Source organism: Lepidochelys olivacea (assembly GCF_965140295.1).
Source record: "Lepidochelys olivacea isolate rLepOli2 genome assembly, chromosome: 8".
Lineage (NCBI taxonomy): Eukaryota > Metazoa > Chordata > Testudines > Cheloniidae > Lepidochelys > Lepidochelys olivacea.
Genome location: NC_140418.1, coordinates 52,365,709 through 52,386,664, shown reverse-complemented (window position 1 = coordinate 52,386,664; position 20,956 = coordinate 52,365,709). Strand labels below are relative to the sequence as shown.

Genomic DNA, 20,956 nt, shown 5'->3' with positions numbered 1-20,956 from the left:
CCTTCTATGGCCTGGGAGCCTGCTCCTGAAATGGACACCCCAGCCATCTGTGCGGTAAGCAAGCTGTATTCCTGCTTGTTGCTACTAGATGGCGCCCGAGGACAGGACACAGGCAAAGTTCTCATCCTCTGTATGTCTGTGTGAGACATGAACCTAGTAAGAGAGATGGGATCTTATTAGGGGACTAAAGGCTGAGAGATAAACTACAAATCCTGATGTACTTCCCCTGAGATAGTGAAAGCAGGGAGCTAATAACTGTCATGAGCTTTATAGATAACAGCAACATTTCTCAAAAAGAAAAGGAGGACTTGTGGCACCTTAGAGACTAACCAATTTATTAGAGCATAAGCTTTCGTGAGCTACAGCTCACTGGTCTGAGGAAGTGAGCTGTAGCTCACGAAAGCTTATGCTCTAATAAATTGGTTAGTCTCTAAGGTGCCACAAGTCCTCCTTTTCTTTTTGCGAATACAGACTAACACGGCTGCTACTCTGAAGCAACATTTCTATAGCTTTCTTCAACTGCCCTACGCGATGATTCTCTGGTGATGATTCTCTATTCAGTTCTGTCGGATGATCCACAGAACAAATACAACGCTCAAAAAAACCCAACAGAACTAAGCATCATGTCTCCAGAAGACTCTTTAAATATCTGTAGCTCCCTAGTCAATTGGATAGACCTTTCCCCATAGCAAAAGTATGCAGCACATACTAGCAAATCCTGTACAGCTCTATTACTGCACCGTATTCCTGACCATCTGTACCCCAGGTCTGGGATCCCCACAGTTCTGATACTGCCCCTCTCACCTACCTTTGAGTATCCCTCTTGGAGGCAGTGCAGCCAAGCTGATAGGGCACTGGACTGGGACTCAGGAGACCTGGATCCCATTTGTGGCTCTGTCACTTACCTGCTGGGTGATCTTGGGCAAGTCTCTTCCCCTCTCTGTGGCTCAGTTTCCCCACCAGTGACTTGGGGATAATGATACCAACCTCCTCCATAAAGTGCTTTGAGATCTATGGCTGAGAAGAGCTATATATGAGCTGAATATTATTATTAATAATACTTATTGTAATTACAGCAAATTGCCAACCCAGCCAAATTGCCACCCTGCACCCTCTGGCTATTGTATTTGTACATCTCTTTTCACTAAGCCCCTGCTTGCTGCTGACCACTGTAAGAGGAGACCATCTGCAGCTGGGGTAAGGTTCCTGATAGTGATGCCTCAATACAATGCATCAGCATAATGGAGATGGACTAGCAGAAAAAGGGTTAACCCTTAGGCTATTAAGGACAAGGATCCTCATTGCCAGTGAAGAGACCAGGCTAAAGCCCTGAGCAGCATGTGCCAACCTGGGCCTCCACCGCTTCTCCCACTCCTTCCACTTTGCAGCCAACCTTCTGGCTGCTGCATCCACTTTGGGATTCCTTCCCTACCTGCTTCCAGAACCCCTTATCCTCCTGTTTCCCTATTTCACCCTCCATCTGTAGAGGTATAAAACTAAGGAAACTCTCAGCCAAATGTCTGAGCAGGTGCGAAGGGAGAAGAAACTGGCTTTGGAAAATTTGGCACCAGCCTGAGTTAGTCTCCACTGAAGAACATGAGCTGAGTGGAGCCTCCCTCCTGCCTAGTTCAGGTTATTGAACAGAGGAAACTCATCGGGCCCAACCTCCCAGCCTGGGACCCATTGCAGCAATGTAACTTCAGAGGGAAATGTGTTGATCAAGCGAAATAGGTTGTTTTCCCCCAGACATTTCTCCTGCTGCGTTTCAAACTCTGCACAGAACGTTCACTCTAGACAGACTCTCTGGGGTGAGTTACAAACCTGGCATGTTTTTAGGGCTGTTCTTTAAATACCCAAGAGGAGGGACTCTGAGGTTCATAATGGAAACAACACAACCAACCTCAGTCAGACACTATCAAGTTAATAGGTGAGCACCCATAGTACTTCAGCCCTAACCAAGCACACACACACTGCAGGCAGGGGGAGCACTGAAGGGGCAGGCAGGAACACAGAAAGGAACGAAGGCACAGGAGCAAGCCTGGGAAGGAGTGGTGGACAGGGGTGGTGAGTTATACAAGCCGATGGTGCCCATGCTCCAGGAATATTCAGGGTCTGCGGGCCCAGCTCCATCAATGTTCGGGGCCAGGTCTCTCCCCTGGCCCTTCCTGCCACCCTCACGCACCTCCCCCAAAGCAATCTCCCAGCACCGCCTGCCACCCCATGGCAATTTAAAAGGACCCAGGGGCCCCCCAGTTGCTGCCATTGGCAGAGCAGTGGGGCTAAGGCAGCTTCCTACCCGGCCTCACTCCGCGCCACTCCCAGAAGCAGCTGGAACGGCCCTATGGGACCAGGGGTCTCTGCACACTGACCCCGCCCTAAGCTCTGACTCCACAGCTCCCATTGGCCAGAAACTGTGGGCAGCAGCATGTGGAGACCCCCAGCTCCACGCCTCCCCCAACCTAGAAGCCATTGCCAGAGGGGTGTGCAGGCCGCTTTCGGGAGCCACCCGAGGTAAGCGCCACACCCCTCATCCTCTCCTGCACCCCAAGCCCCTGCCCCAGCCCAGAGCCCACACCCAAACTCCCTTCCAGAGCTCACACCCCTCCTGCACCCAAACTCCCTCCCAGAGACTGCACCCTGCACCCCCTTCTGCACCCCAAGCCCCTGCCCCAGCCCAGAGCCCAAACCCAAACTCCCTTCCAGAGCTCACACCCCTCCTGCACCCAAACTCCCTCCCAGAGACCGAACCCCCTTCTGCACCCAAACTCCCTCCCAGAGCCTTAGGCAGGTGAAGGGGGGGAGGACTTGGACCCATTCTGGGCACCACCAAAAATGATACAAACCCACCGTCCCTGGCAGAGGCCCTTGGAGAAGAAGAGGCAGAGGTGCAAGGTGGAGGATGGGAAGAACAGCAGTAGCACAGGCAAGAGTGCTGGAAAGAGCAGCTGATGTGCCCGGGAAGGGCCCTGGAGGCGCAGGAAGGAGAGGGGGGAGGAGTACCGGCAGAGGCACGGGGAGAAAGGAATGAAGGAGCGGTGGAGACATAAAACTGCTAACCAGGAATGTAAACTGCTTTCTTATCAACTACCAGTTTGTCTGGATAGAATGTATTGGGAAATCAGGTCTTCTATGTAAAAGGTTAAAAGGTATTGATTAAAATATAGGAACTGGTTATTATAGCACCTATAAGTATAGGGGGTGTTATGTAACCAGAATAAGAAAATAGTCAGTGAATAAGTATATTATATCTGAAGTCCTTTATATTTACGTTAAATTCTCTAAACTGTAAGCTATGTAAATGCTGTGACCTTTGGACGAACTCCTGCTAGGTGTCTGCACTGGAGAATGCAAAACCTAAGATACCTTCTAAACTTTGCTAATTTCTAAAACACTATGCCGAAAATATTTTTGAAAAATATTGCATCTCTGTTTTTGTGTAATGTGCGGGGTCCATATAACTGTCAACATTTAAACCATATGCCTTCTTGAAACTTACAACATATTACACACATCCTGGGGTAAAAATGTATAGCGCCTCACTGTCAGTGAAAAACATGTAAAAGAAACAGACAAAAAGGTGTATTAGGTAAAGTGATCTAGGGAAACTGGGAACTCTTCCCAGTTAGGTAGAAATACAGAAGGGGGAAGCACAGAATTTTGAGACAGCATGACCACTGCCACTGCTGTCTTCCAAAGGGGTTGGTAACATATTACTCTTCCTTTCTGTATTACGCTGTATTAATCTTTGATTAATAACTTGATCAAGTCTAGTTATTGGAATCTCTTGTTATTAATTGCTATTGCACCAGCAACAGACCTCTCTTAAGTCATTTTGTAATGCTGCAAATGCTAATATAAGGCGAAACACAGGGACTTGAAATGAGATCCTCAGGCCCAATAAACTTAGAGTCAAGTTGCAACAGTCTGTACTGGCTAATCAATCATTAAGACATTTGGTCATTTCACTGGAGCAACAGAGGTGCATCTTTAACATTTCTATATATACAAAGCACTGGAAAAGCAGAGAGTAGGGCTGTGTGTATAAATAAATGGTAAAATGGGGCAAAGTCCTGGAGAAGCCCTGGCAATAACATCAATCAAGGCAAAGTCCTGGGCAGGTCACTGATATTTGCTGTAGTAATCAAACTTTCTTTGCAGGCCCAGCCTCCCATTATTGTTTGGATGCTCTGGGGACAGTTTGTGACTGTTGCAGATTTTACTATTCCCTGTCACACCCCACCCCCACAGTCCTTTTTGTAGGTGCAAGCTGCTTCATCTTTGTTTTCCACAACCATTGCCTTGTTAGCCATTGTTAGGAGCTGCTCTGCTATCAGCTCTTTCTCTTATCCTGGTGATTTTATATTGCCCCGGAGGTTTAGTGCTTAGGGGTCTCCCCATTAGTCGGCAGGACTCCACCTTTGCGTCCTGGCAGCGTTGTCTCTATAACCCTTCTGGACAGTCCTGTGGGTTGTTTCCTTAGGAGTCTCACTCAAACTGACAGAGCTGTTCCTCTCCAATTCACCACCCACGTTAACAGAAGTCCAAAGTATCAAAAGCCATGGACATCCTGTAAAAGGATGATAACCAGGGAGATGATGGCTCTCAGAAGAGGTATTCTGAGTCTGCTGCCTTAATTATTTATCAAGCAACACTGAGCAGAACTTTTTTTCTTTTTCTATACACCACACCTGTATAAATTAGTTGGAAACCTCCCCTCTAAATACTTTGAAAGTATCCTGTGTCCCACTCTGTGAAAGACCTGGCCCTCCCTCTGTCTCCAAACCTGGAAGAAAACATCCCAAGATTTCTGTTCACAAGCTGAGCACCTATGAATGGGTCTGAGATCTGGACAACATGTCCCAAAGTTCCAACTACGGCAGTACAGCTAGCCTGGGATAAGTTTATGACCTGATATCTTAAAGACTCTACTAACAGATATGTTGAGAAGGCCTGAAAGCCTTTTCTACAAGTTCTGTTCTAATCCACTCTCCAGTTATGACTAGCAACTACTCTAAAACACTGCGTTACCCAGCGTGGGGTTTTCAGATAATTTATAAATCTAGAAAAGATCCTCTCTAGTGCTTTATCTAAAGCTCTCCTTTGGAGGGTGCATTAGTGGGTGTTCCAGTCATTTTGCTATACTAAAGAACATGGAATTAAAGTGTATCTGGAGCCACAGAGATGGGCAGTGGGGTTATGCTGAAAGTCTACTACAAATGGTAACCAAACGACCTTCGTTGGACATTGCTACTCTTTAATGTTTGGGTTTGGTGGCTTTCCTGGACCGGGCACTAGCAGATGGTTTATGAGAAGTTGGCTTGGATTCTTCTTGGGAAGAGACTTCTGAAATAAAAAATACACAGAGGTTAAAAATAAATATAGCAAAACTCCTCCTTGGGTAAATACATCCTGTAGAATCAAGTATACATCAGTCTCCACTTTCAAATCAGAACTAGGAGGGAACCACTAGAGGGGAAGTGTTGAGAAAGCCCAGGACTATAGTCCCGTCTTCCCCTAATCAGGGTGGATCTAATTCTAAACTGATGAAAAAAAGTGCTTTCCCACATAATACACAGTTTGCCTGTGGAACTCACTGCCACAGGATGTCAGTGAGGCCAAGAGCTTGGCAGGGTTCAAACAAGGATTAGACACTTACACTTGTCAGGAAGGAGTTAAAATTCAGCCAGCAGAAAAGACAGAAACTGCTGAGAAGCAAGGATACTGACAAGTGTAAACAATTGATAAGCTTATATGGTCAATGCCCACCCAGTAACTCAGTTCTTAGAACAGAATAAACCTTCCCTTCACAGCCCACCAGATATCTGTAAGCACTCATCCCTACTCCACCCCGCCTCCTTCCCCAGCAAGGTAGCCAAAGATGCTTGATGCAATAGGATGACCTCTAGACGTATATATTGTTCCTATTTTTATCTTTGTTTAGGGTTCTCTCTTGATTTGTAACAATGTCTGTCTCCGTATGTACAGATAAATGCAAATGAATTGATAAGCGAATGTATATAACTTGCCACTATGGCACTATATTTTTGAAGCTGCTTGTCAGTCTTCCCGGTACCATGAATAAACCCCCTTCAGTATTGTCTGAGACAATCCAGCACAGACAATCCAGGAAGTTGCACAGACAATCCAGGAAGTTTTTGGAAAGTGTAGGGGACAATTTCCTGGTGCAAGTGCTGGAGGAACCAACTAGGGTTGGAGCTCTTCTTGACCTGCTGCTCACAAACCGGGAAGAATTAGTAGGGGAAGCAAAAGTGGATGGGAACCTGGGAGGCAGTGACCATGAGATGGTCGAGTTCAGGATCCTGACACAAGGAAGAAAGGAAAGCAGCAGAATACGGACCCTGGACTTCAGAAAAGCAGACTTTGACTCCCTCCAGGAACTGATGGGCAGGATCCCCTGGGAGTATAACATGAGGGGGAAAGGAGTCCAGAAGAGCTGGCTGTATTTTAAAGAATCCTTATTGTGGTTACAGGGACAAACCATCCTGATGTGTAGAAAGAATAGTAAATATGGCAGGCAACCAGCTTGGCTTAACAGTGAAATCCTTGCTGATCTTAAACACAAAAAAGAGGCTTACAAGAAGTGGAAGATTGGACAAATGACCAGGGATGAGTATATAAATATTGCTCAGGCATGTAGGAATGAAATCAGGAAGGCTAAATCACATCTGGAGTTGCAACTAGCGAGGGATGTTAAGAGTAACAAGAAGGGTTTCTTCAGGTATGTTGGCAACAAGAAGAAAGCCAAGAAAAGTGTGGGCCCCTTACTGAATGAGGGAGGCAACCTAGTGACAGAGGATGTGGAAAAAGCTAATGTACTCAATGCTTTTTTTGCCTCTGTCTTCACGAACAAGGTCAGCTCCCAGACTACTGCACTGGGCAGCACAGCATGGGGAGGAAGTGGCCAGCCCTCTGTGAAGGAAGAAGTGGTTCGGGACTATTTAGAAAAACTGGACGTGCACAAGTCCATGGGGCCGGATGCATTGCATCCGAGAGTGCTAAAGGAATTGGCAGATGTGATTGCAGAGCCATTGGCCATTATCTTTGAAAACTCATGGCAATCTGGGGAAGTCCCGGAAGACTGGAAAAAGGCTAATGTAGTGCCCATCTTTAAAAAAGGGAAGAAGGAGGATCCTGGGAACTACAGGCTGGTCAGCCTCACCTCAGTCCCAGGAAAAATCATGGAGCAGGTCCTCAAGGAATCAATTCTGAAGCACTTAGACGAGAGGAAAGTGATCAGGAACAGTCAGCATGGATTCACCAAGGGAAAGTCATGCCTGACTAATCTAATTGCCGTCTATGATGAGATAACTGGTTCTGTGGATGAAGGGAAAGCAGTGGATGTGTTACTCCTCGACTTTAGCAAAGCTTTTGACACGGTCTCCCACAGTATTTTTGTCAGCAAGTTAAAGAAGTATGGGCTGGATGGATGCATTACAAGGTGGGTAGAAAGTTGGCTAGATTGTCGGGCTCAACGGGTAGTGATCAATGGCTCCATGTCTAGTTGGCAGCCGGTATCTAGCGGAGTGCCCCAAGGGTCGGTCCTCGGGCGGGTTTTGTTCAATATCTTCATTAATGATCTGGAGGATGGTGTGGATTGCACCCTCAGCAAGTTTGCGGATGACACTAAACTGGGAAGAGTGGTAGATATGCTGGAGGGTAGGGATAGGATACAGAGGGACCTAGACAAATTGGAGGATTGGGCCAAAAGAAATCTGATGAGGTTCAACAAGGACAAGTGCAGAGTCCTGCAATTAAGACAAAATAATCCAATGCACCACTACAGACTAGGGACCAAATGGCTAGGCAGCAGTTCTGCAGAGAAGGACCTAGGGGCGACAGTGGACGAGAAGCTGGATATGAGTCAACAGTGTGCCCTTGTTGCCAAGAAGGCCAATGGCATTTTGGGCTGTATAAGTAGGGGCATTGCCAGCAGATCGAGGGACTTGATCGTTCCCCTCTATTCGACATTGGTGAGGCCTCATCTGGAGTACTGTGTCCAGTTTTGGGACTCACACTACAAGACGGATGTGGAAAAATTGGAGAGAGTCCAGCGAAGGGCAACAAAAATGATTAGGGGACTGGAACACGTGAGTTATGAGGAGAGGCTGAGGGAACTGGGATTGTTTAGTCTATGGAAGAGAAGAATGAGGGGGGATTTGATAGCTGCTTTTAACTACCTGAAAGGTGGATCCAAAGAGGATGGATCTAGACTATTCTCAGTGATAGCAGATGACAGGACAAGGAGTAATGGTCTCAAGTTGCAATGGGGGAGATTTAGGTTGGATATTAGGAAAAACTTTTTCACTAGGAGGGTGGTGAAACACTGGAATGCGTTACCTAGGGAGGTGGTGGAATCCCCTTCCTTAGAAGTTTTTAAGGTCAGGCTTGACAAAGCCCTGGCTGGGATAATTTAGTTGGGATTGGTCCTGCTCTGGGCAGGGGGTTGGACTAGATGACCTCCAGAGGTCCCTTCCAACTCTGATATTCTATGATTCTATGATTGTCTGTGCTTACCTAATTCTTGGGGGAAAGAATCTTTTTGCGTAACACACAGATAACAAAAATATCTAGAGTTACGGAGAGGAAGGATGGTCTTGTGGTTACGGCACTAGCGTGACACTTGGGAGATGTGGGTTCATATTCGCTCCTCTGTCACAGACTCCTGGTGTGAACTTGGGCAAAGTACTTACCCTCTCTGTACCTCAGTTCCCCATTTGTAAAACGAGGATAACAACACTGCCCTGCCTAACAGAGGTCTTGTGAGGGTAAACACACTCATACATTGCATGAAAGGGGCTAGATAAGTATCTTAGTATATATTAAAAATGAGCAAAATTCAAGATATAAACCACCCTGTACTGAATGGGGGTGAGGAGGGAATATTTCTGGGGGCAGGTACCCCATTGCTGCAGGGTTTCTTGTGCTTTCCTCTAAAGCAGTTGGGTCTGTGGCCACTGTCAGTGAAAGGATACTGGGCTGGACAGACCACTGCTCTCCCTAGTATGGCAGATCCTTAGTTCCTATGTTCCTCAAAGTTAGGGTTGTGCTTCTTGGACATCATACTGTGAGGGAGCCCAGAACTGAGTGGAGATGGAGAGTGAATTCTCTGTCACCCAGGAGAGGTTGGTCCTGGACAGCTCTTAAGGATAGCAACAAGGAGAGCATGAGTAAGATGTAGCCAGTCTCCACATTCATGTCTGTACAATGCACCGGAAACAAACTTTTTAAAATGCTAGGCTTGGTCTACACTACAGTGTTAGGTCCACATATGTTGACCTAACTTATGTTGACCTAACTATGTCAGTGTCTACACTACAGCCTTGCTCCCGCCAATGTGAGGGCCTTACTATACCGACATAATACCTCCACCTCCATGAGAGGCTTAGGACTTATGGACTCTCTGTAGACACTGTGTTACTTACATGGGCTGTTGGGTAAAATTCTTGTCAATTTCATGGCTCAGTGCTAGAGCTGTGAAATTGACAAGAAAGACTAGTAGGTTCCCTCCTGTGAACCCTGCACCTGGCTCACAGCCACCCCCCAGGCTCCTGGCTACCCACTCCCAGCGGGCTGCTGCCTGCACTCCCTTCTCCCCATTGGGAGCCCTGCTTCCCCCCAGGCTCCCAGCTTCCAGCAAATACATATACATATGCTGTGTATTTATACCTGCCTACTGTATTTTCCACTCCATGCATCTGATGAAGTGGGTTTTAGCCCACGAAAGCTTATGCCCAAATAAATTTGTTAATCTCTAAGGTGCCACAAGGACTCCTCGTTGTTTTTGCTGATACAGACTAACACAGCTACCACTCTGAAACCTGTTACCATGCAAGGCACTAATTCTCTAGTGTAGGCAACCCCCTAGAAACAGAAAGAATCTGATGTATTAAGCATTCTTACCAACTTTCTTTCAAAAACGCTCAGAATGCAGTGGTTCTACTGTTTCTGCTATAAAATAATCTCCCAAGGGAGGTGGTTGATACGTCATCTCTTGGCAAAATTAGTCTAGACAACAAACCAGTATATGTCCAAGAGGGAATGGTTCTGCACTGGCCATGAAATGGACTAAGGGACCTAGCAGATTTTTTCTATCTCAGAATTCTGATTAGCTCACCTGGTTTTGGTGCTACTTCCTGGGCTTTGAGTGCTTTTTCCAGCTGTTTCTCTAGATCCTGGATTCTCCCCAGAGCTTCTTCCATTTGCTCATCCAGGCTTTCTGATCTCTCCTCTGCATTCTGAGCACGGATCTCGGCTTCTCTGAAATACAGAAGCCAGGAAGGCACTGAAACCTGGAGCCTAAGAGATTATTGGCAAGATACTCAACAGACAGGCTAAGAAAACTGAGATTTTCAGTATAACGGATTGGCTCTACAAAAAACAACTCACTAATATAAATGTGTGGCATTATTAAAAAGATCTAAACCAAATAGTGACTCCATGGCCCCAGCTATATGGTCCATGTGCATCAATCACATTTTCAATTAATTTTAAAACTCAATTTCTCTGAACAAAGGGTCAGATGAAATTCAATAAGGACAAATGCAAAGTACTACACTTAGGAACAAATAATCCATTGCACAAATACAAAATAGGAAACTACTTTCTAGGAAGGAGTACTGCAGAAAAGGATCTGGGGGTTATAGTGGATCACAAACTGACTATGAGTCAACAATGTAATACTGTTGCAAAAACAAAAAAAAGCAAACATCACCCTGAAATGTTAGTAGGATCATAGTAAGCAAGACACAAGAAGTAATTCTTCCACTCTATTCAGCCTAGATAAGACCTCAGCTAGAGTATTGGGTCCAATTCTGGGCACCACACTTTGGGAAAGATGTGGACAAACTGGAGAAAGTCCAGAGGAGGCAAAAAAAAAATGATTAAAGGTCTAGAAAAGATGACTTTCCGAGGAAAGCTTGAAAAAAATGGGGTTGTTTAGTTTGGAGAAGAAAGACTAAGGGGGGTCATAACAGTCTTAAAGTACATTAAAGGTTGTTATAAAGAGGAGGATGATAGGTCTTCTCAACCAGGTGATCCAGTACTCACAGGAGCTGCTCTTGCAGACATTCTAGTGAAGCCAAGGTCTCAAACTCCTTTTGAGAATACGGGGTTGTTGACTTGCTGGCAGTCATCTCTCTCTAGGGGGAGAAGAGGAAACACCTTCTGTTTGGGAGTATGAGGAGAGGGGAGAAACCGACAGAGCTATGCTTCATCCACAGCATGTGCCTTGTCCAGTTGGGTGCTGGTCTGTCACTACTTAATCTCAGAACGGACAAGCAACAAAGAGGGCAGATCACTACATCAAGGCTCCAGTTCAGCACAGGCTTCACTTTAGGGATGTGATCAGTCCCATCAACTTCAACTGGATCTTCTCACATGCTCAGAGTTAGCGCTTTGCTGAATCAGGGCCTGAGTGGACTCAGTGGGTAATTGTCTTGGATTGCCAAAACCTTCAATACACACCCAGATGTCATGTAGCCTGTCAGGTTATGGCAGTTTGTGAGGGTGATGTCCTGACTGGAAAACCCTGATGGTCAGGATCAGAATGAAAGGAGGTCAAAAGTGTGAGAAGGGACAGATAGCTCCTTTAATTGGCTGAGCTTGAGAAGGCCTTACACTCAGTGGCATTTGTCTGTCTGTAATGCGATAACTTTTGAACACTGTATATAATAAATTCCAAAATTTCAGGGAGCATTATAGTCATTGATAGCCAGGATCCTATTGATTTTGTGGAAAATCAGAAAACTGGAAAGGGAGAAAAGAGGGGAGAAATGGGGCCCCCGCCACCTGATTAGCACAGCCACTGCATCTCAGATTTTTTTGAAAATGCCACTAGGAACTTATCTGCATCTTTAGGCACCAAAATACCTTTAAAAATCTGGTCCCAGAGCTCAAGCTACAGCCCAGGTGAAAAGGAAAGAATAATTTGTATGATGGAGATTCCTACCCCAGAGACCGACACCGCTGTTGACTTGAGGGATTTCAAATGGATGTTGGAGTCATATCCTATGTACCTGACGGTGTCCTCAGTTACCTCACTGCTTACAGTCAGGGCCTCACTGCTGACATCTGGCGCAGGTAGTTCCTGCTAAAGGAAAGGTGAAAGATGAGTTAGTGCAATGGCTCCTGGCACAACATAGGCTTTGAGGCCTACATGTCACGTCATATGCAAATGGCAAGAAGCAAAGAAAGGCTCCACTGGAAAGCAGTAAATCTTGCACCAACCACGGCTACAGCGCTCACTTGTAAAATGGAGATTTTTACCACGGGTAGTGGGTGGAGCCCCCCTTTGGGGGGGCTAGCCCCCCGACTCCACCCCTTACGCCCACACCCTCTCCACGGCCAGAGCCCCAGACCCCCTCCCCCTGAGGCTGGAGCCATAAACCCCCCCGGCCGCAGGAACCATGGGCTGGCCGAAGCCCTGAGTGCCCCTCCTCGGCTGGAGGAGCCCTGGGCTGGCCGAAGCCGCGCCGTGCCTCCCCTCCCTGGACCCAACCCACCCAGGGGAAAAACGTCTGTTAGAAGATGCTTTTGATATGCTCCATGCAGGCTGAGGCATCACTGAGTGCCTCCTCAGCCACCCTGGAACCTGCATGGGGCATAATAAAGCAAAAACTTTGCCGCCAAACCCCACGGCCACGGCAATGCCGGGGGAGGCAGAGCCACCCTTGCCTATTATACCCGCCGACCATGATTTTCACCTTTTCCCCTAACACTTTTTCCCCTTTCACAGATTTCTTATCAACATCAACATCTTCAGTTTTGCCTTTCCCAAGTTCAGAAGAAGTCTCAGAAATTTCTTCAGGTAAAGAAGAATCCACATGAATTGAGTGCGTCTGTGGCTGGGTCTCCTGGAAAGCAATGCAAGGGACTATTCAGTAGCACTCTCATCTGGGATTCTGTCCCTCCATATAACATAGGCTGGCTTCAAATCTATTTAAATCACAAGCTACGTGATGTTGTTGTCTCCTCTAAATCCTTACTGGACCCTGATGAACATTACAAATCACAACATAGTTTGGCAAAATTGGTTCAGAACCAGTCAAGGAATAGGGTCGCAGGGTGACTGCAGAGCAGCCAGTGCACATGCTGAATCATAGACTTTAAGGTCAGAAGGAACCATTATGATCATCTAGTCTGACCTCCTGCACAACGCAGGCCACAGAATCTCACCCACCCACTCCTTTAACAAACTTAACCTATGTCTGAGCTATTGAAGTCCTCAAATCATGGTTTAAAGACTTCAAGGAGCAGAAAATCCTCCAGCAAGTGACCCGTGCCCCATGCTACAGAGGAAGGTGAAAAACCTCCAGGGCCTCTGCCAATCTGCCCTGGAGGAAAATTCCTTCCCGAACCCAAATATGGTGATCAGCTAAACCCTGAGCATGTGGGCAAGACTCACCAGCCAGACACCCAGGAAAGAATTCTCTGTAGTAACTCAGATCCCACCCCATCTAACATCCCATCACAGGCCATTGGGCATATCTACCGCTAATAGTTGAAGATCAGTTAATTGCCAAAATTAGACTATCCCATCATACCATCCCTTCCATAAACTTATCAAGCTTAGTCTTGAAGCTAGACATGTCTTTTGCCCCCACTGCTTCCCTTGGAAGGCTGTTCCAGAACTTCACTCCTCTGATGGTTAGAAACCTTCATCTAATTTCAAGTCTAAACTTCCTGAATGTGGGAAATCTCAAACAATATCTATCCACATGGGGTCAAATCAGACCTGAGGTAAGCAGATGAAACTCTATTCAAATCAATGGAGTTGAACCCACTTCCATCACATTTGAATAAAGCCTATTATGTCTGAAATTAGATCAATGTCAGACTTACCATCTAGAAGATGTGAATCAAATCAAATTCTCACAGGCAACCTCCATCTGTCCAGCCACATACGGAATGAAGCTAGAAGCTCCCATACCATCATGAACTCCTGTGCAATCCAAACCCCAGGATTCCATCAATTTGCAATCTCTTGGGAGAAGCAGAATTTACCAGGCAACATCACAGGGCCAATCTTCAGCTGGTGTCAACTGTCACAGCTCCACTGAAGCTATGACAATTGACATTAGCTGAAGGTCTGCCCCCATAGGAAGCATTTTAGGTGTAACAAACTCCATCATCATGAATCCTAATAATCCTCCAATGTGGAGTCTTGAGTGCAAAGGGCTCTATACGCTGAACCCTCCTGGAAACTGAACCATAGTTTCTTCAGTTGGGAAAGCCTTTCAAGCAGCTCCCCAGCCAAACAGGTTCTACTTTCGCTGGCAAATGCTAAGTCTTTATGTACCTGAGGCCCAAACAGTTTCCTCTGCTCTTCTAAACTCAGTAAGGAGACTGGAGAGCCTTTGAATTCAGAAAGCAGGAGATTGCAGGTATTAATCCAATCAAGGCACTCGGTCTGGGATGAAGTAACAGAAGAGACAAATTACCAAGAGGGAGAGAAGAATTGATATTTCATTCACTCCTGTGATTAAATAACTCCATCGTTCTACCTATGGTATTTATATGGCCCCATCTATCCTCATCCTACAAAGGAAAAGGAACATTCACTCCTCCTAAGCATTCAAATAATGGAGCCTTTCATGGGCTAATCACCTATTCCATACAATATATTTAACAAGCTGCCAACAGTGTAGTGGCAGTACATTGCCCTGAAAGCTCGGGGCAGGGATCAGAGTTCAGGCCCCAAGCTTGGTTTTTTACCCCATAAGCCAGCACAGACCAGAAGTGCTGGGGAGGAGCATTCTCAACCCCTGCAGGAAGCATTTCCTCACACCACTCTGCGACAACGCCATCTGTTTGATGCTTAGAGCAATGCTAGGCTTCAGAGGAACACATGCCCAGTATTCCTTAACGGCAGATTGGAATCAGCCCAACACAAGCTGGCCTTTGAAGGTATTGGGAATTAAAAGAGGGAGGAATGGAGATATGCACCTTCCCTGGCTCCTCTAAGATAAAATCCTGCAGTTAACTTGTTATCTGCAGAATAGCTTTACATAGATATGTAGAGTAAGGAGACATGAGGACTAGATAAGGAAGTCGGCCCAGTGCTGAATGGAGTACTGTTCCCAGTATATCCATGGGTCTCTCTCCTTAAGCTCAGCAAAGCCCTGGATATAACTACCTAGCCCAAATGCCTGACAAACCTTAAACTAGATTTGAGTCTATTGCAATTCTTATACGAATTAGATCCTACAGAAAAGTCCCGAGACATGTACGCTGGAACAGTGTAAGGACGGAATTAAGGCTGAACATGGAAACTCTATTCAAACTATTCAGAGTCCTCCAGATGTCTCAAAACTGTTCAGCTTTTGAAGTGCTCTCTGGGGTGCTGGGGTCAGTACAAAACTGCTGGGGGGAATCCATGAGTGGAGGTAGAGTTTGACTGGAGGAAGTGTTGAGGGATTCTTTGGAGCTTTGGGGTCTCTAACCAGGGTCTGTATCATCCAATCAATGTGATTATGTTTTAATTCACTACTGACCATTGGTGAACCAGAAAGGCTGACTATATTGCTGCAAGAAAGAAATATTTGGTGGTGGCTTGTGGCTTTCTACGCTTGGGTCTAAGAGGAAGCAAAAATGTTCTGTCTGTTCAAATTCCTTCCTGACTCCCTTGTGTGTGTTAGCTTTCTGCCTGTTCTTCCTCTTACCCTTTTGCAAACAAACCCAGGCTGATCTGGACCATACTGTGGACAGACAGGTGCACTGGCAGCTATTACCTTGATTTTCTCCAGCTCCCGCAGCTCATAATTGTGGTCTGAATCCAATTCAGCTTGTTTCTTCCGAATCGTAACATCTACCAACTCCTTGCAGCAGCTGAAGAGACACAGAATGTCACCCACCCTCCAAGCAATGCCCTCAAACACCTGTTTCCCCTTGGTCAGAATTGTGCAGGATCCTGTTGTTGCAACAAGACACACTGTGATCACACATAGCAGGGCTTTTAAAGCAACACCATGTACAGACAAGAGCAGTCCATTCCTTTGGGTGTGTTTATTAAGTGATGTATTTGTCAGGTTTCCAATACACCTTCGAGAAGGGGCTGTGGGAGGATGGAGGCCTATAAAACTGTGCTTAATCTCCCCAGTATTACAGGAGAGCTGTGACATAGTAGCAAACTATTGAGAGAGAATGTTTAAGTTACTTGACCAGCCAAGTTCTTGCTCTGCTATTACTCCCAGCAGTTCCATTTGAATTAAGAGCTTCCTCCCTCACAGACCAGCTTCTCCCTGGCCCAGTAGTGAAGTCATAGTCCCGCATTTGTAACATCACAATGCAGACGCTGTCAGAAATTCAGCACTGTGCTGGAATACGAAGCAGGTGCTAGAGGCATTTCTTGCCAACCTGTCATATCAGCGATACCCTGTAGGGCACCCCTTCCTTCAGGTTCCATAGAGTGGGAGAGAAGCAGCTTCCTCCAGGATTCTGGAGAGAGCCAAAGAAGGAGCCCACTTTGAAACCCACCCCCCAGCCTGGGTATTAGCAGGAGATAGCCAAGCAGAACCAAAACTGGGAGTCTGTCCCCGCAGAGGAGGAGCATCAGCATATGAGTATGTCTGTCTTCACGCCCTGTTCTGTCTCTCTCTCCCCTCACTCTTTTCTTGGGTCTCTCTTTCCTCCTTTTCACTTCTCATTTCTCCACTAAGTCAGCCAGCAAGTCTCTCCAAAGAAGCCCCTGTCCCCCTGGTCACTCTCTTTCACCCTTCCGCCAGTATCCCACTCTCCTTGTCTCCTGTCCAATTTGCCCCTTTCCCAGATTCCATCTCCTTCTGGTGCTGAATGGGGACTGTTACCACACAGCATTGCTGGCACTACAGACAGTGGAATCCCAGAGGATTCGGCTTTTGTCCATTTTCCTTTACAAAACATGCACCATGTTAGAGCACGATTCTGTAGATGCCAACACTATAGCCAGGAGACCCGCTGCTTGCTTTATGAACTCAGAGTCCTCCAGGACAGGCCATAAACCCCCATCATTTTCCTCAGCACAACGTTTACCACGTGGATCTCTGATATGTCTAAGAGATCTGAACAATGCTCATAGCTAGTCAAGCCCTCAGTGATTACATAGCTGTGGGTGCTGAACAACACAAGTCATTCCAGCTAATGTTATCATTAACTTATGCTTGAAATATTTCCTTCTGAGTGCCACACAGTATTAAAGTTGCATTTTTATGAACCCACCCACTTTTGGGGAATCATACCTCCCTTCAGGGGGCTTTCCCATCATACTATGGGATTTTCCCATTAGAAAAAAATCCTATAGGCAGGTGAGGTCCCAAGGCTTTATTAATACCTCATTACGTAACTGGAGAATTTGCTCAGTTTGGGAACCAGGTTCATAGCTTCTTCCTCTAGTTTATAGCCACGTAGCTTCTTGAGCTCTTGATCCTTAGCAGCTTCTGACTCATTCTCTATGAGACCCTTATTGGAGGGGTGGTCAGGTACCATCAAAGTCAGCAAATTCACTATCCACATGGTCAGGGCTTTGTGGAGATCAATCATCTGCATAGAAGTTCAAACTAAAGGATTAAACTGTAGCAAGAATCTGGAATGGTAAGAGGGTGTCTGATTTGCAAAGTATCCTGATGTTAGTGGCAAAGTCCGAATGTGCAGGTAAATATCCTGACACTCACTATACTTGTAAACTGCCCCTCTAAGATAGTTTTCATCCCATGTTAACATCTTTTCTGTCAGCCACATCTTCTCTATCAGCCACATAGCAGTATGACACTTCCAGGAACCAGGAGCATCCCACAATTCTATGGGGGGCACTGATGCGGCATTTCAAAAATAACTTTGTGGCAGCTGACAAACAGGATTCTAGGGTGAATCCAAGATCCAACAGGATCAAGCAGCTATCTGAGTTGGAAATGGGAAAGTCACTCTGGAGGAGACACCAGATGAGACTGGAGATCAAGAAAAGATAGCTGCAATCAGGAGCTTATTTCCAAAGGATTCTGGGGAGACTGGAGTTAAGGTTTTCACACCCTTCACCCTGTTATTTTCTCATTTATTTTCTCTAGGAACTATTTCTCATAGTGGAAGGATACATTACAGAAAAAGCCATATATTTAAACAGGAAATGTAAAATTAAATGATCCATACTCTTGATACAGCAATAAGCCACTGCAGGGAGGGCAGTGGTAGGCTACTGGGGCACTTCTCCAGTGGCTGAACCACACACATGCATACTCTTCCCTGCCTTACTTCTATAATAATCTGTACAGTATGGGGTCCCAAAGATTTTCAAAACATAGGCCACATCTTCATAGAGAGATTGTCTCATGGATCAGCTTTGTTATTGTAGCCCACTGTTGTATGTTACAGGTCCCTGCCTGTGCCAAAGCGCAGAGGACAGGTATATGTTATAGCCCGCTACACCCTGGCCCTTTAGCTCAAGTTGTAGCAGCTTATGCTTTTAGCTCTGGAAGTCTCAAATTCAATCCCTGCTGAGTCAGCTGTCATGATGAACTTCCTTTCCTGTGAAAATAAAATAACATCCCTGTGCCAGCTACAGCAATTGCCTAAAATGAACAGCATTTAATGTTGGTTTAACTATCTTTGAGTGCAGTTTAACACAAGGAAACAAAGCCCATGAGACAGCCAGTTAAGTCCAAAGCAGACTGCAAAGGGATTTCACAAAACTGGGTGACTGGGCAACAAAATGGCAGATGAAATTCAATGTTGATAAATGCAAACTAATTCACATTGGAAAATATAATCTCAAATATACATATAAAATGATGGGATGTAAATTAGTTGTTACCACTCAAGAAAAAGATCTTGGAGTCATTGTGGATAGTTCGCTGAAAACATCCGCTCAGTGTGCAGTGGCAGTGAAAAAAGTTAGCAATGTTAGGAACCATTAGGAAAGGGATAGATAATACGACAGAAAATATCATAATGCCACTATATAAATCCATGGTACACCCACATCTTCAATACCCCATGCAGTTCTGGTCACCACATCTCAAAAAAGATACATTAGAATTGAAAAAAGTACAGAAAAGGACCACAAAAATAATTAAGAGTACGGATCAGCTTCCATATGAGGAGAGATTAAAAAGACTGGGATTGTTCATTTTAGAAAAGAGACGATATGACAGAGGTCTATAAAATCATGAATGGTGTGGAGAAAGTGAGTAAGGACATGTTATTTACTCCTTCATATAACACAAGAACTTAGAGTCACCCAATGAAATTTATAGACAACAGGTTTAGCACAAATATAAGGAAGTATTTCTTCACACAAAGCATAGTCAGTCTGTGGAACTCTTTGCCAGGGGAACTATAACTGGATTCAAAAAAGAATTAGATAAGTTCACAGATGATAAGTCCATCAATGGCTATTAGCCAAGATGGTCAGGGATGCAACCGCATGCTCTGGGTGTCCCTACCCTCTGACGCCCAGAGGCTGGGAGTGGATGACCAGAGATGGATCACTCAAAGATGGCCTGCTCTGTTCATTCCCTCTGAAGCATCTGGCATTTGCCACTGTCATAAGATAGGATATTGGGACAAGATGGACCATTGATCTGACCCCATAGGCACATTTTTATGTTCACTGTGTAAGTAGCCAGCTGTCCATGGAACATTAAAGAATCCTCAGAGTGGAAGTTCAAACATAACAAAGAGAGGGTTGAGTTAACATGAAATTGGAATTGGTGAATGTATATAAAATGCATTGAGTGGGGAGCTGCTCTATAATTCTATACTGGCCCAGAATCCAAATCTTGGTACTTGAAGCTACTATATGGGACATCAGGTCCAATTCTGACATCTAGTTGCACTTTTCCTGGACCACTAAGGGATAGGAGTCCTGAGAAGACAGCATCTTACAACTGGAGCCATTGGAAATACATGCAGTAGAAATTTCATGCTCAGATTAGGGCCTCTCACTGAAGTGTGCTTGAATTTACAATGGCTGCAAAGAACCATCACATGCTGCTATGGCAGCTGGGGAACATCTGGGAGTGTAAGAGACCCCAGCCACACCCACTACACCAGTAGCAGTGAAGAAGGGTTATGCAGGAGCCACTCTGGCAGCTCAGTGGCACTTGAAGTTCCCCCCGCAGCTGATGGAATCCTCCAGGCTCTTTGTCTGCTGGGTTTAAGTCTGCTTGGTGCCACCAAAGAAGCAGAAAATAGCCCCAGTGGATCAGAGAATCAGGGTCCATGCTTCATTTCTCTGAACCCAGTGCTAATTCTGCTTCCTCCTTTTCACCAGCCTGAGGAAACAAGGAAGAAAGAAGGCAGAAAAGGAAAGAGAACAAGAACGATGAGTAAGGACATCAAAGAAAGCCAAAGCCAAAGAAGGATAATAGACTTCCAGAGCCATACAGCTGCAGATCCCAGGACCCTGGGGTGAGGCCCCCAGCAGCAGCCCTACTGACTGGGTTTGGACTCTGCCTCATGAAAATCAGTAAGGATCACATTTAAATTATTTCACTGCTTGCCATTTTAGGAGAAACGTCCAGCTAGTTCATTTTACCCAGCCTGGTTAGATTCATTTGAAGGAATACTCTACAGGTGGGGAAGGTTGAAAGTTTTAAAGATGCAAATAACTGAATGCTGTATCTAGTATCTGATTGTTTTGTGGTGTCAACTCAGGAATCTGGGAGAGAAGGCAAGAAAAAAGCTATAGGACACTGGAAGATTTCTGGAGAGAGAGAGAAGGGGGTGGGAAGATCTGACAGGTCTCATGGAGTGAATGAAAATTCTCAAGGTGGTGTGTGGGTGGGATTTAATATAAAGACTGGGTTAAATACCCATTTTTGCCTAAAGCTACCCAATATAGTTATTAATACATTTACTAAACCACTTTGTTAGCCAACACATATAATTATACAGCCACACATCATATTAATAAGTATTATGCGCACTGTATTAATATTGTATACATTATATTAAATAGGAATGTTGG

At 45.5% G+C, this 20,956-nt stretch overlaps 1 protein-coding gene across 1 annotated transcript in view; it reads right to left on the bottom strand.

The window, feature by feature from the left end:
• Positions 1-453: 453 nt before the first annotated feature.
• The window catches only part of AXDND1 (axonemal dynein light chain domain containing 1), a 63,187-nt gene continuing 42,684 nt past the window's right edge, over positions 454-20,956 (bottom strand). The window contains exons 19-26 of the mRNA XM_084636558.1: positions 17,327-17,535; positions 15,750-15,846; positions 14,318-14,428; positions 12,723-12,872; positions 11,969-12,109; positions 11,068-11,159; positions 10,136-10,278; positions 454-5,343 (exon numbers count right to left, since the gene is read on the bottom strand). Coding sequence (XP_084492684.1) covers positions 5,255-5,343; positions 10,136-10,278; positions 11,068-11,159; positions 11,969-12,109; positions 12,723-12,872; positions 14,318-14,428; positions 15,750-15,846; positions 17,327-17,535 — 1,032 coding nt within the window. The 3' untranslated portion in view covers positions 454-5,254. The remainder of the gene's footprint in view (positions 5,344-10,135; positions 10,279-11,067; positions 11,160-11,968; positions 12,110-12,722; positions 12,873-14,317; positions 14,429-15,749; positions 15,847-17,326; positions 17,536-20,956) is intronic.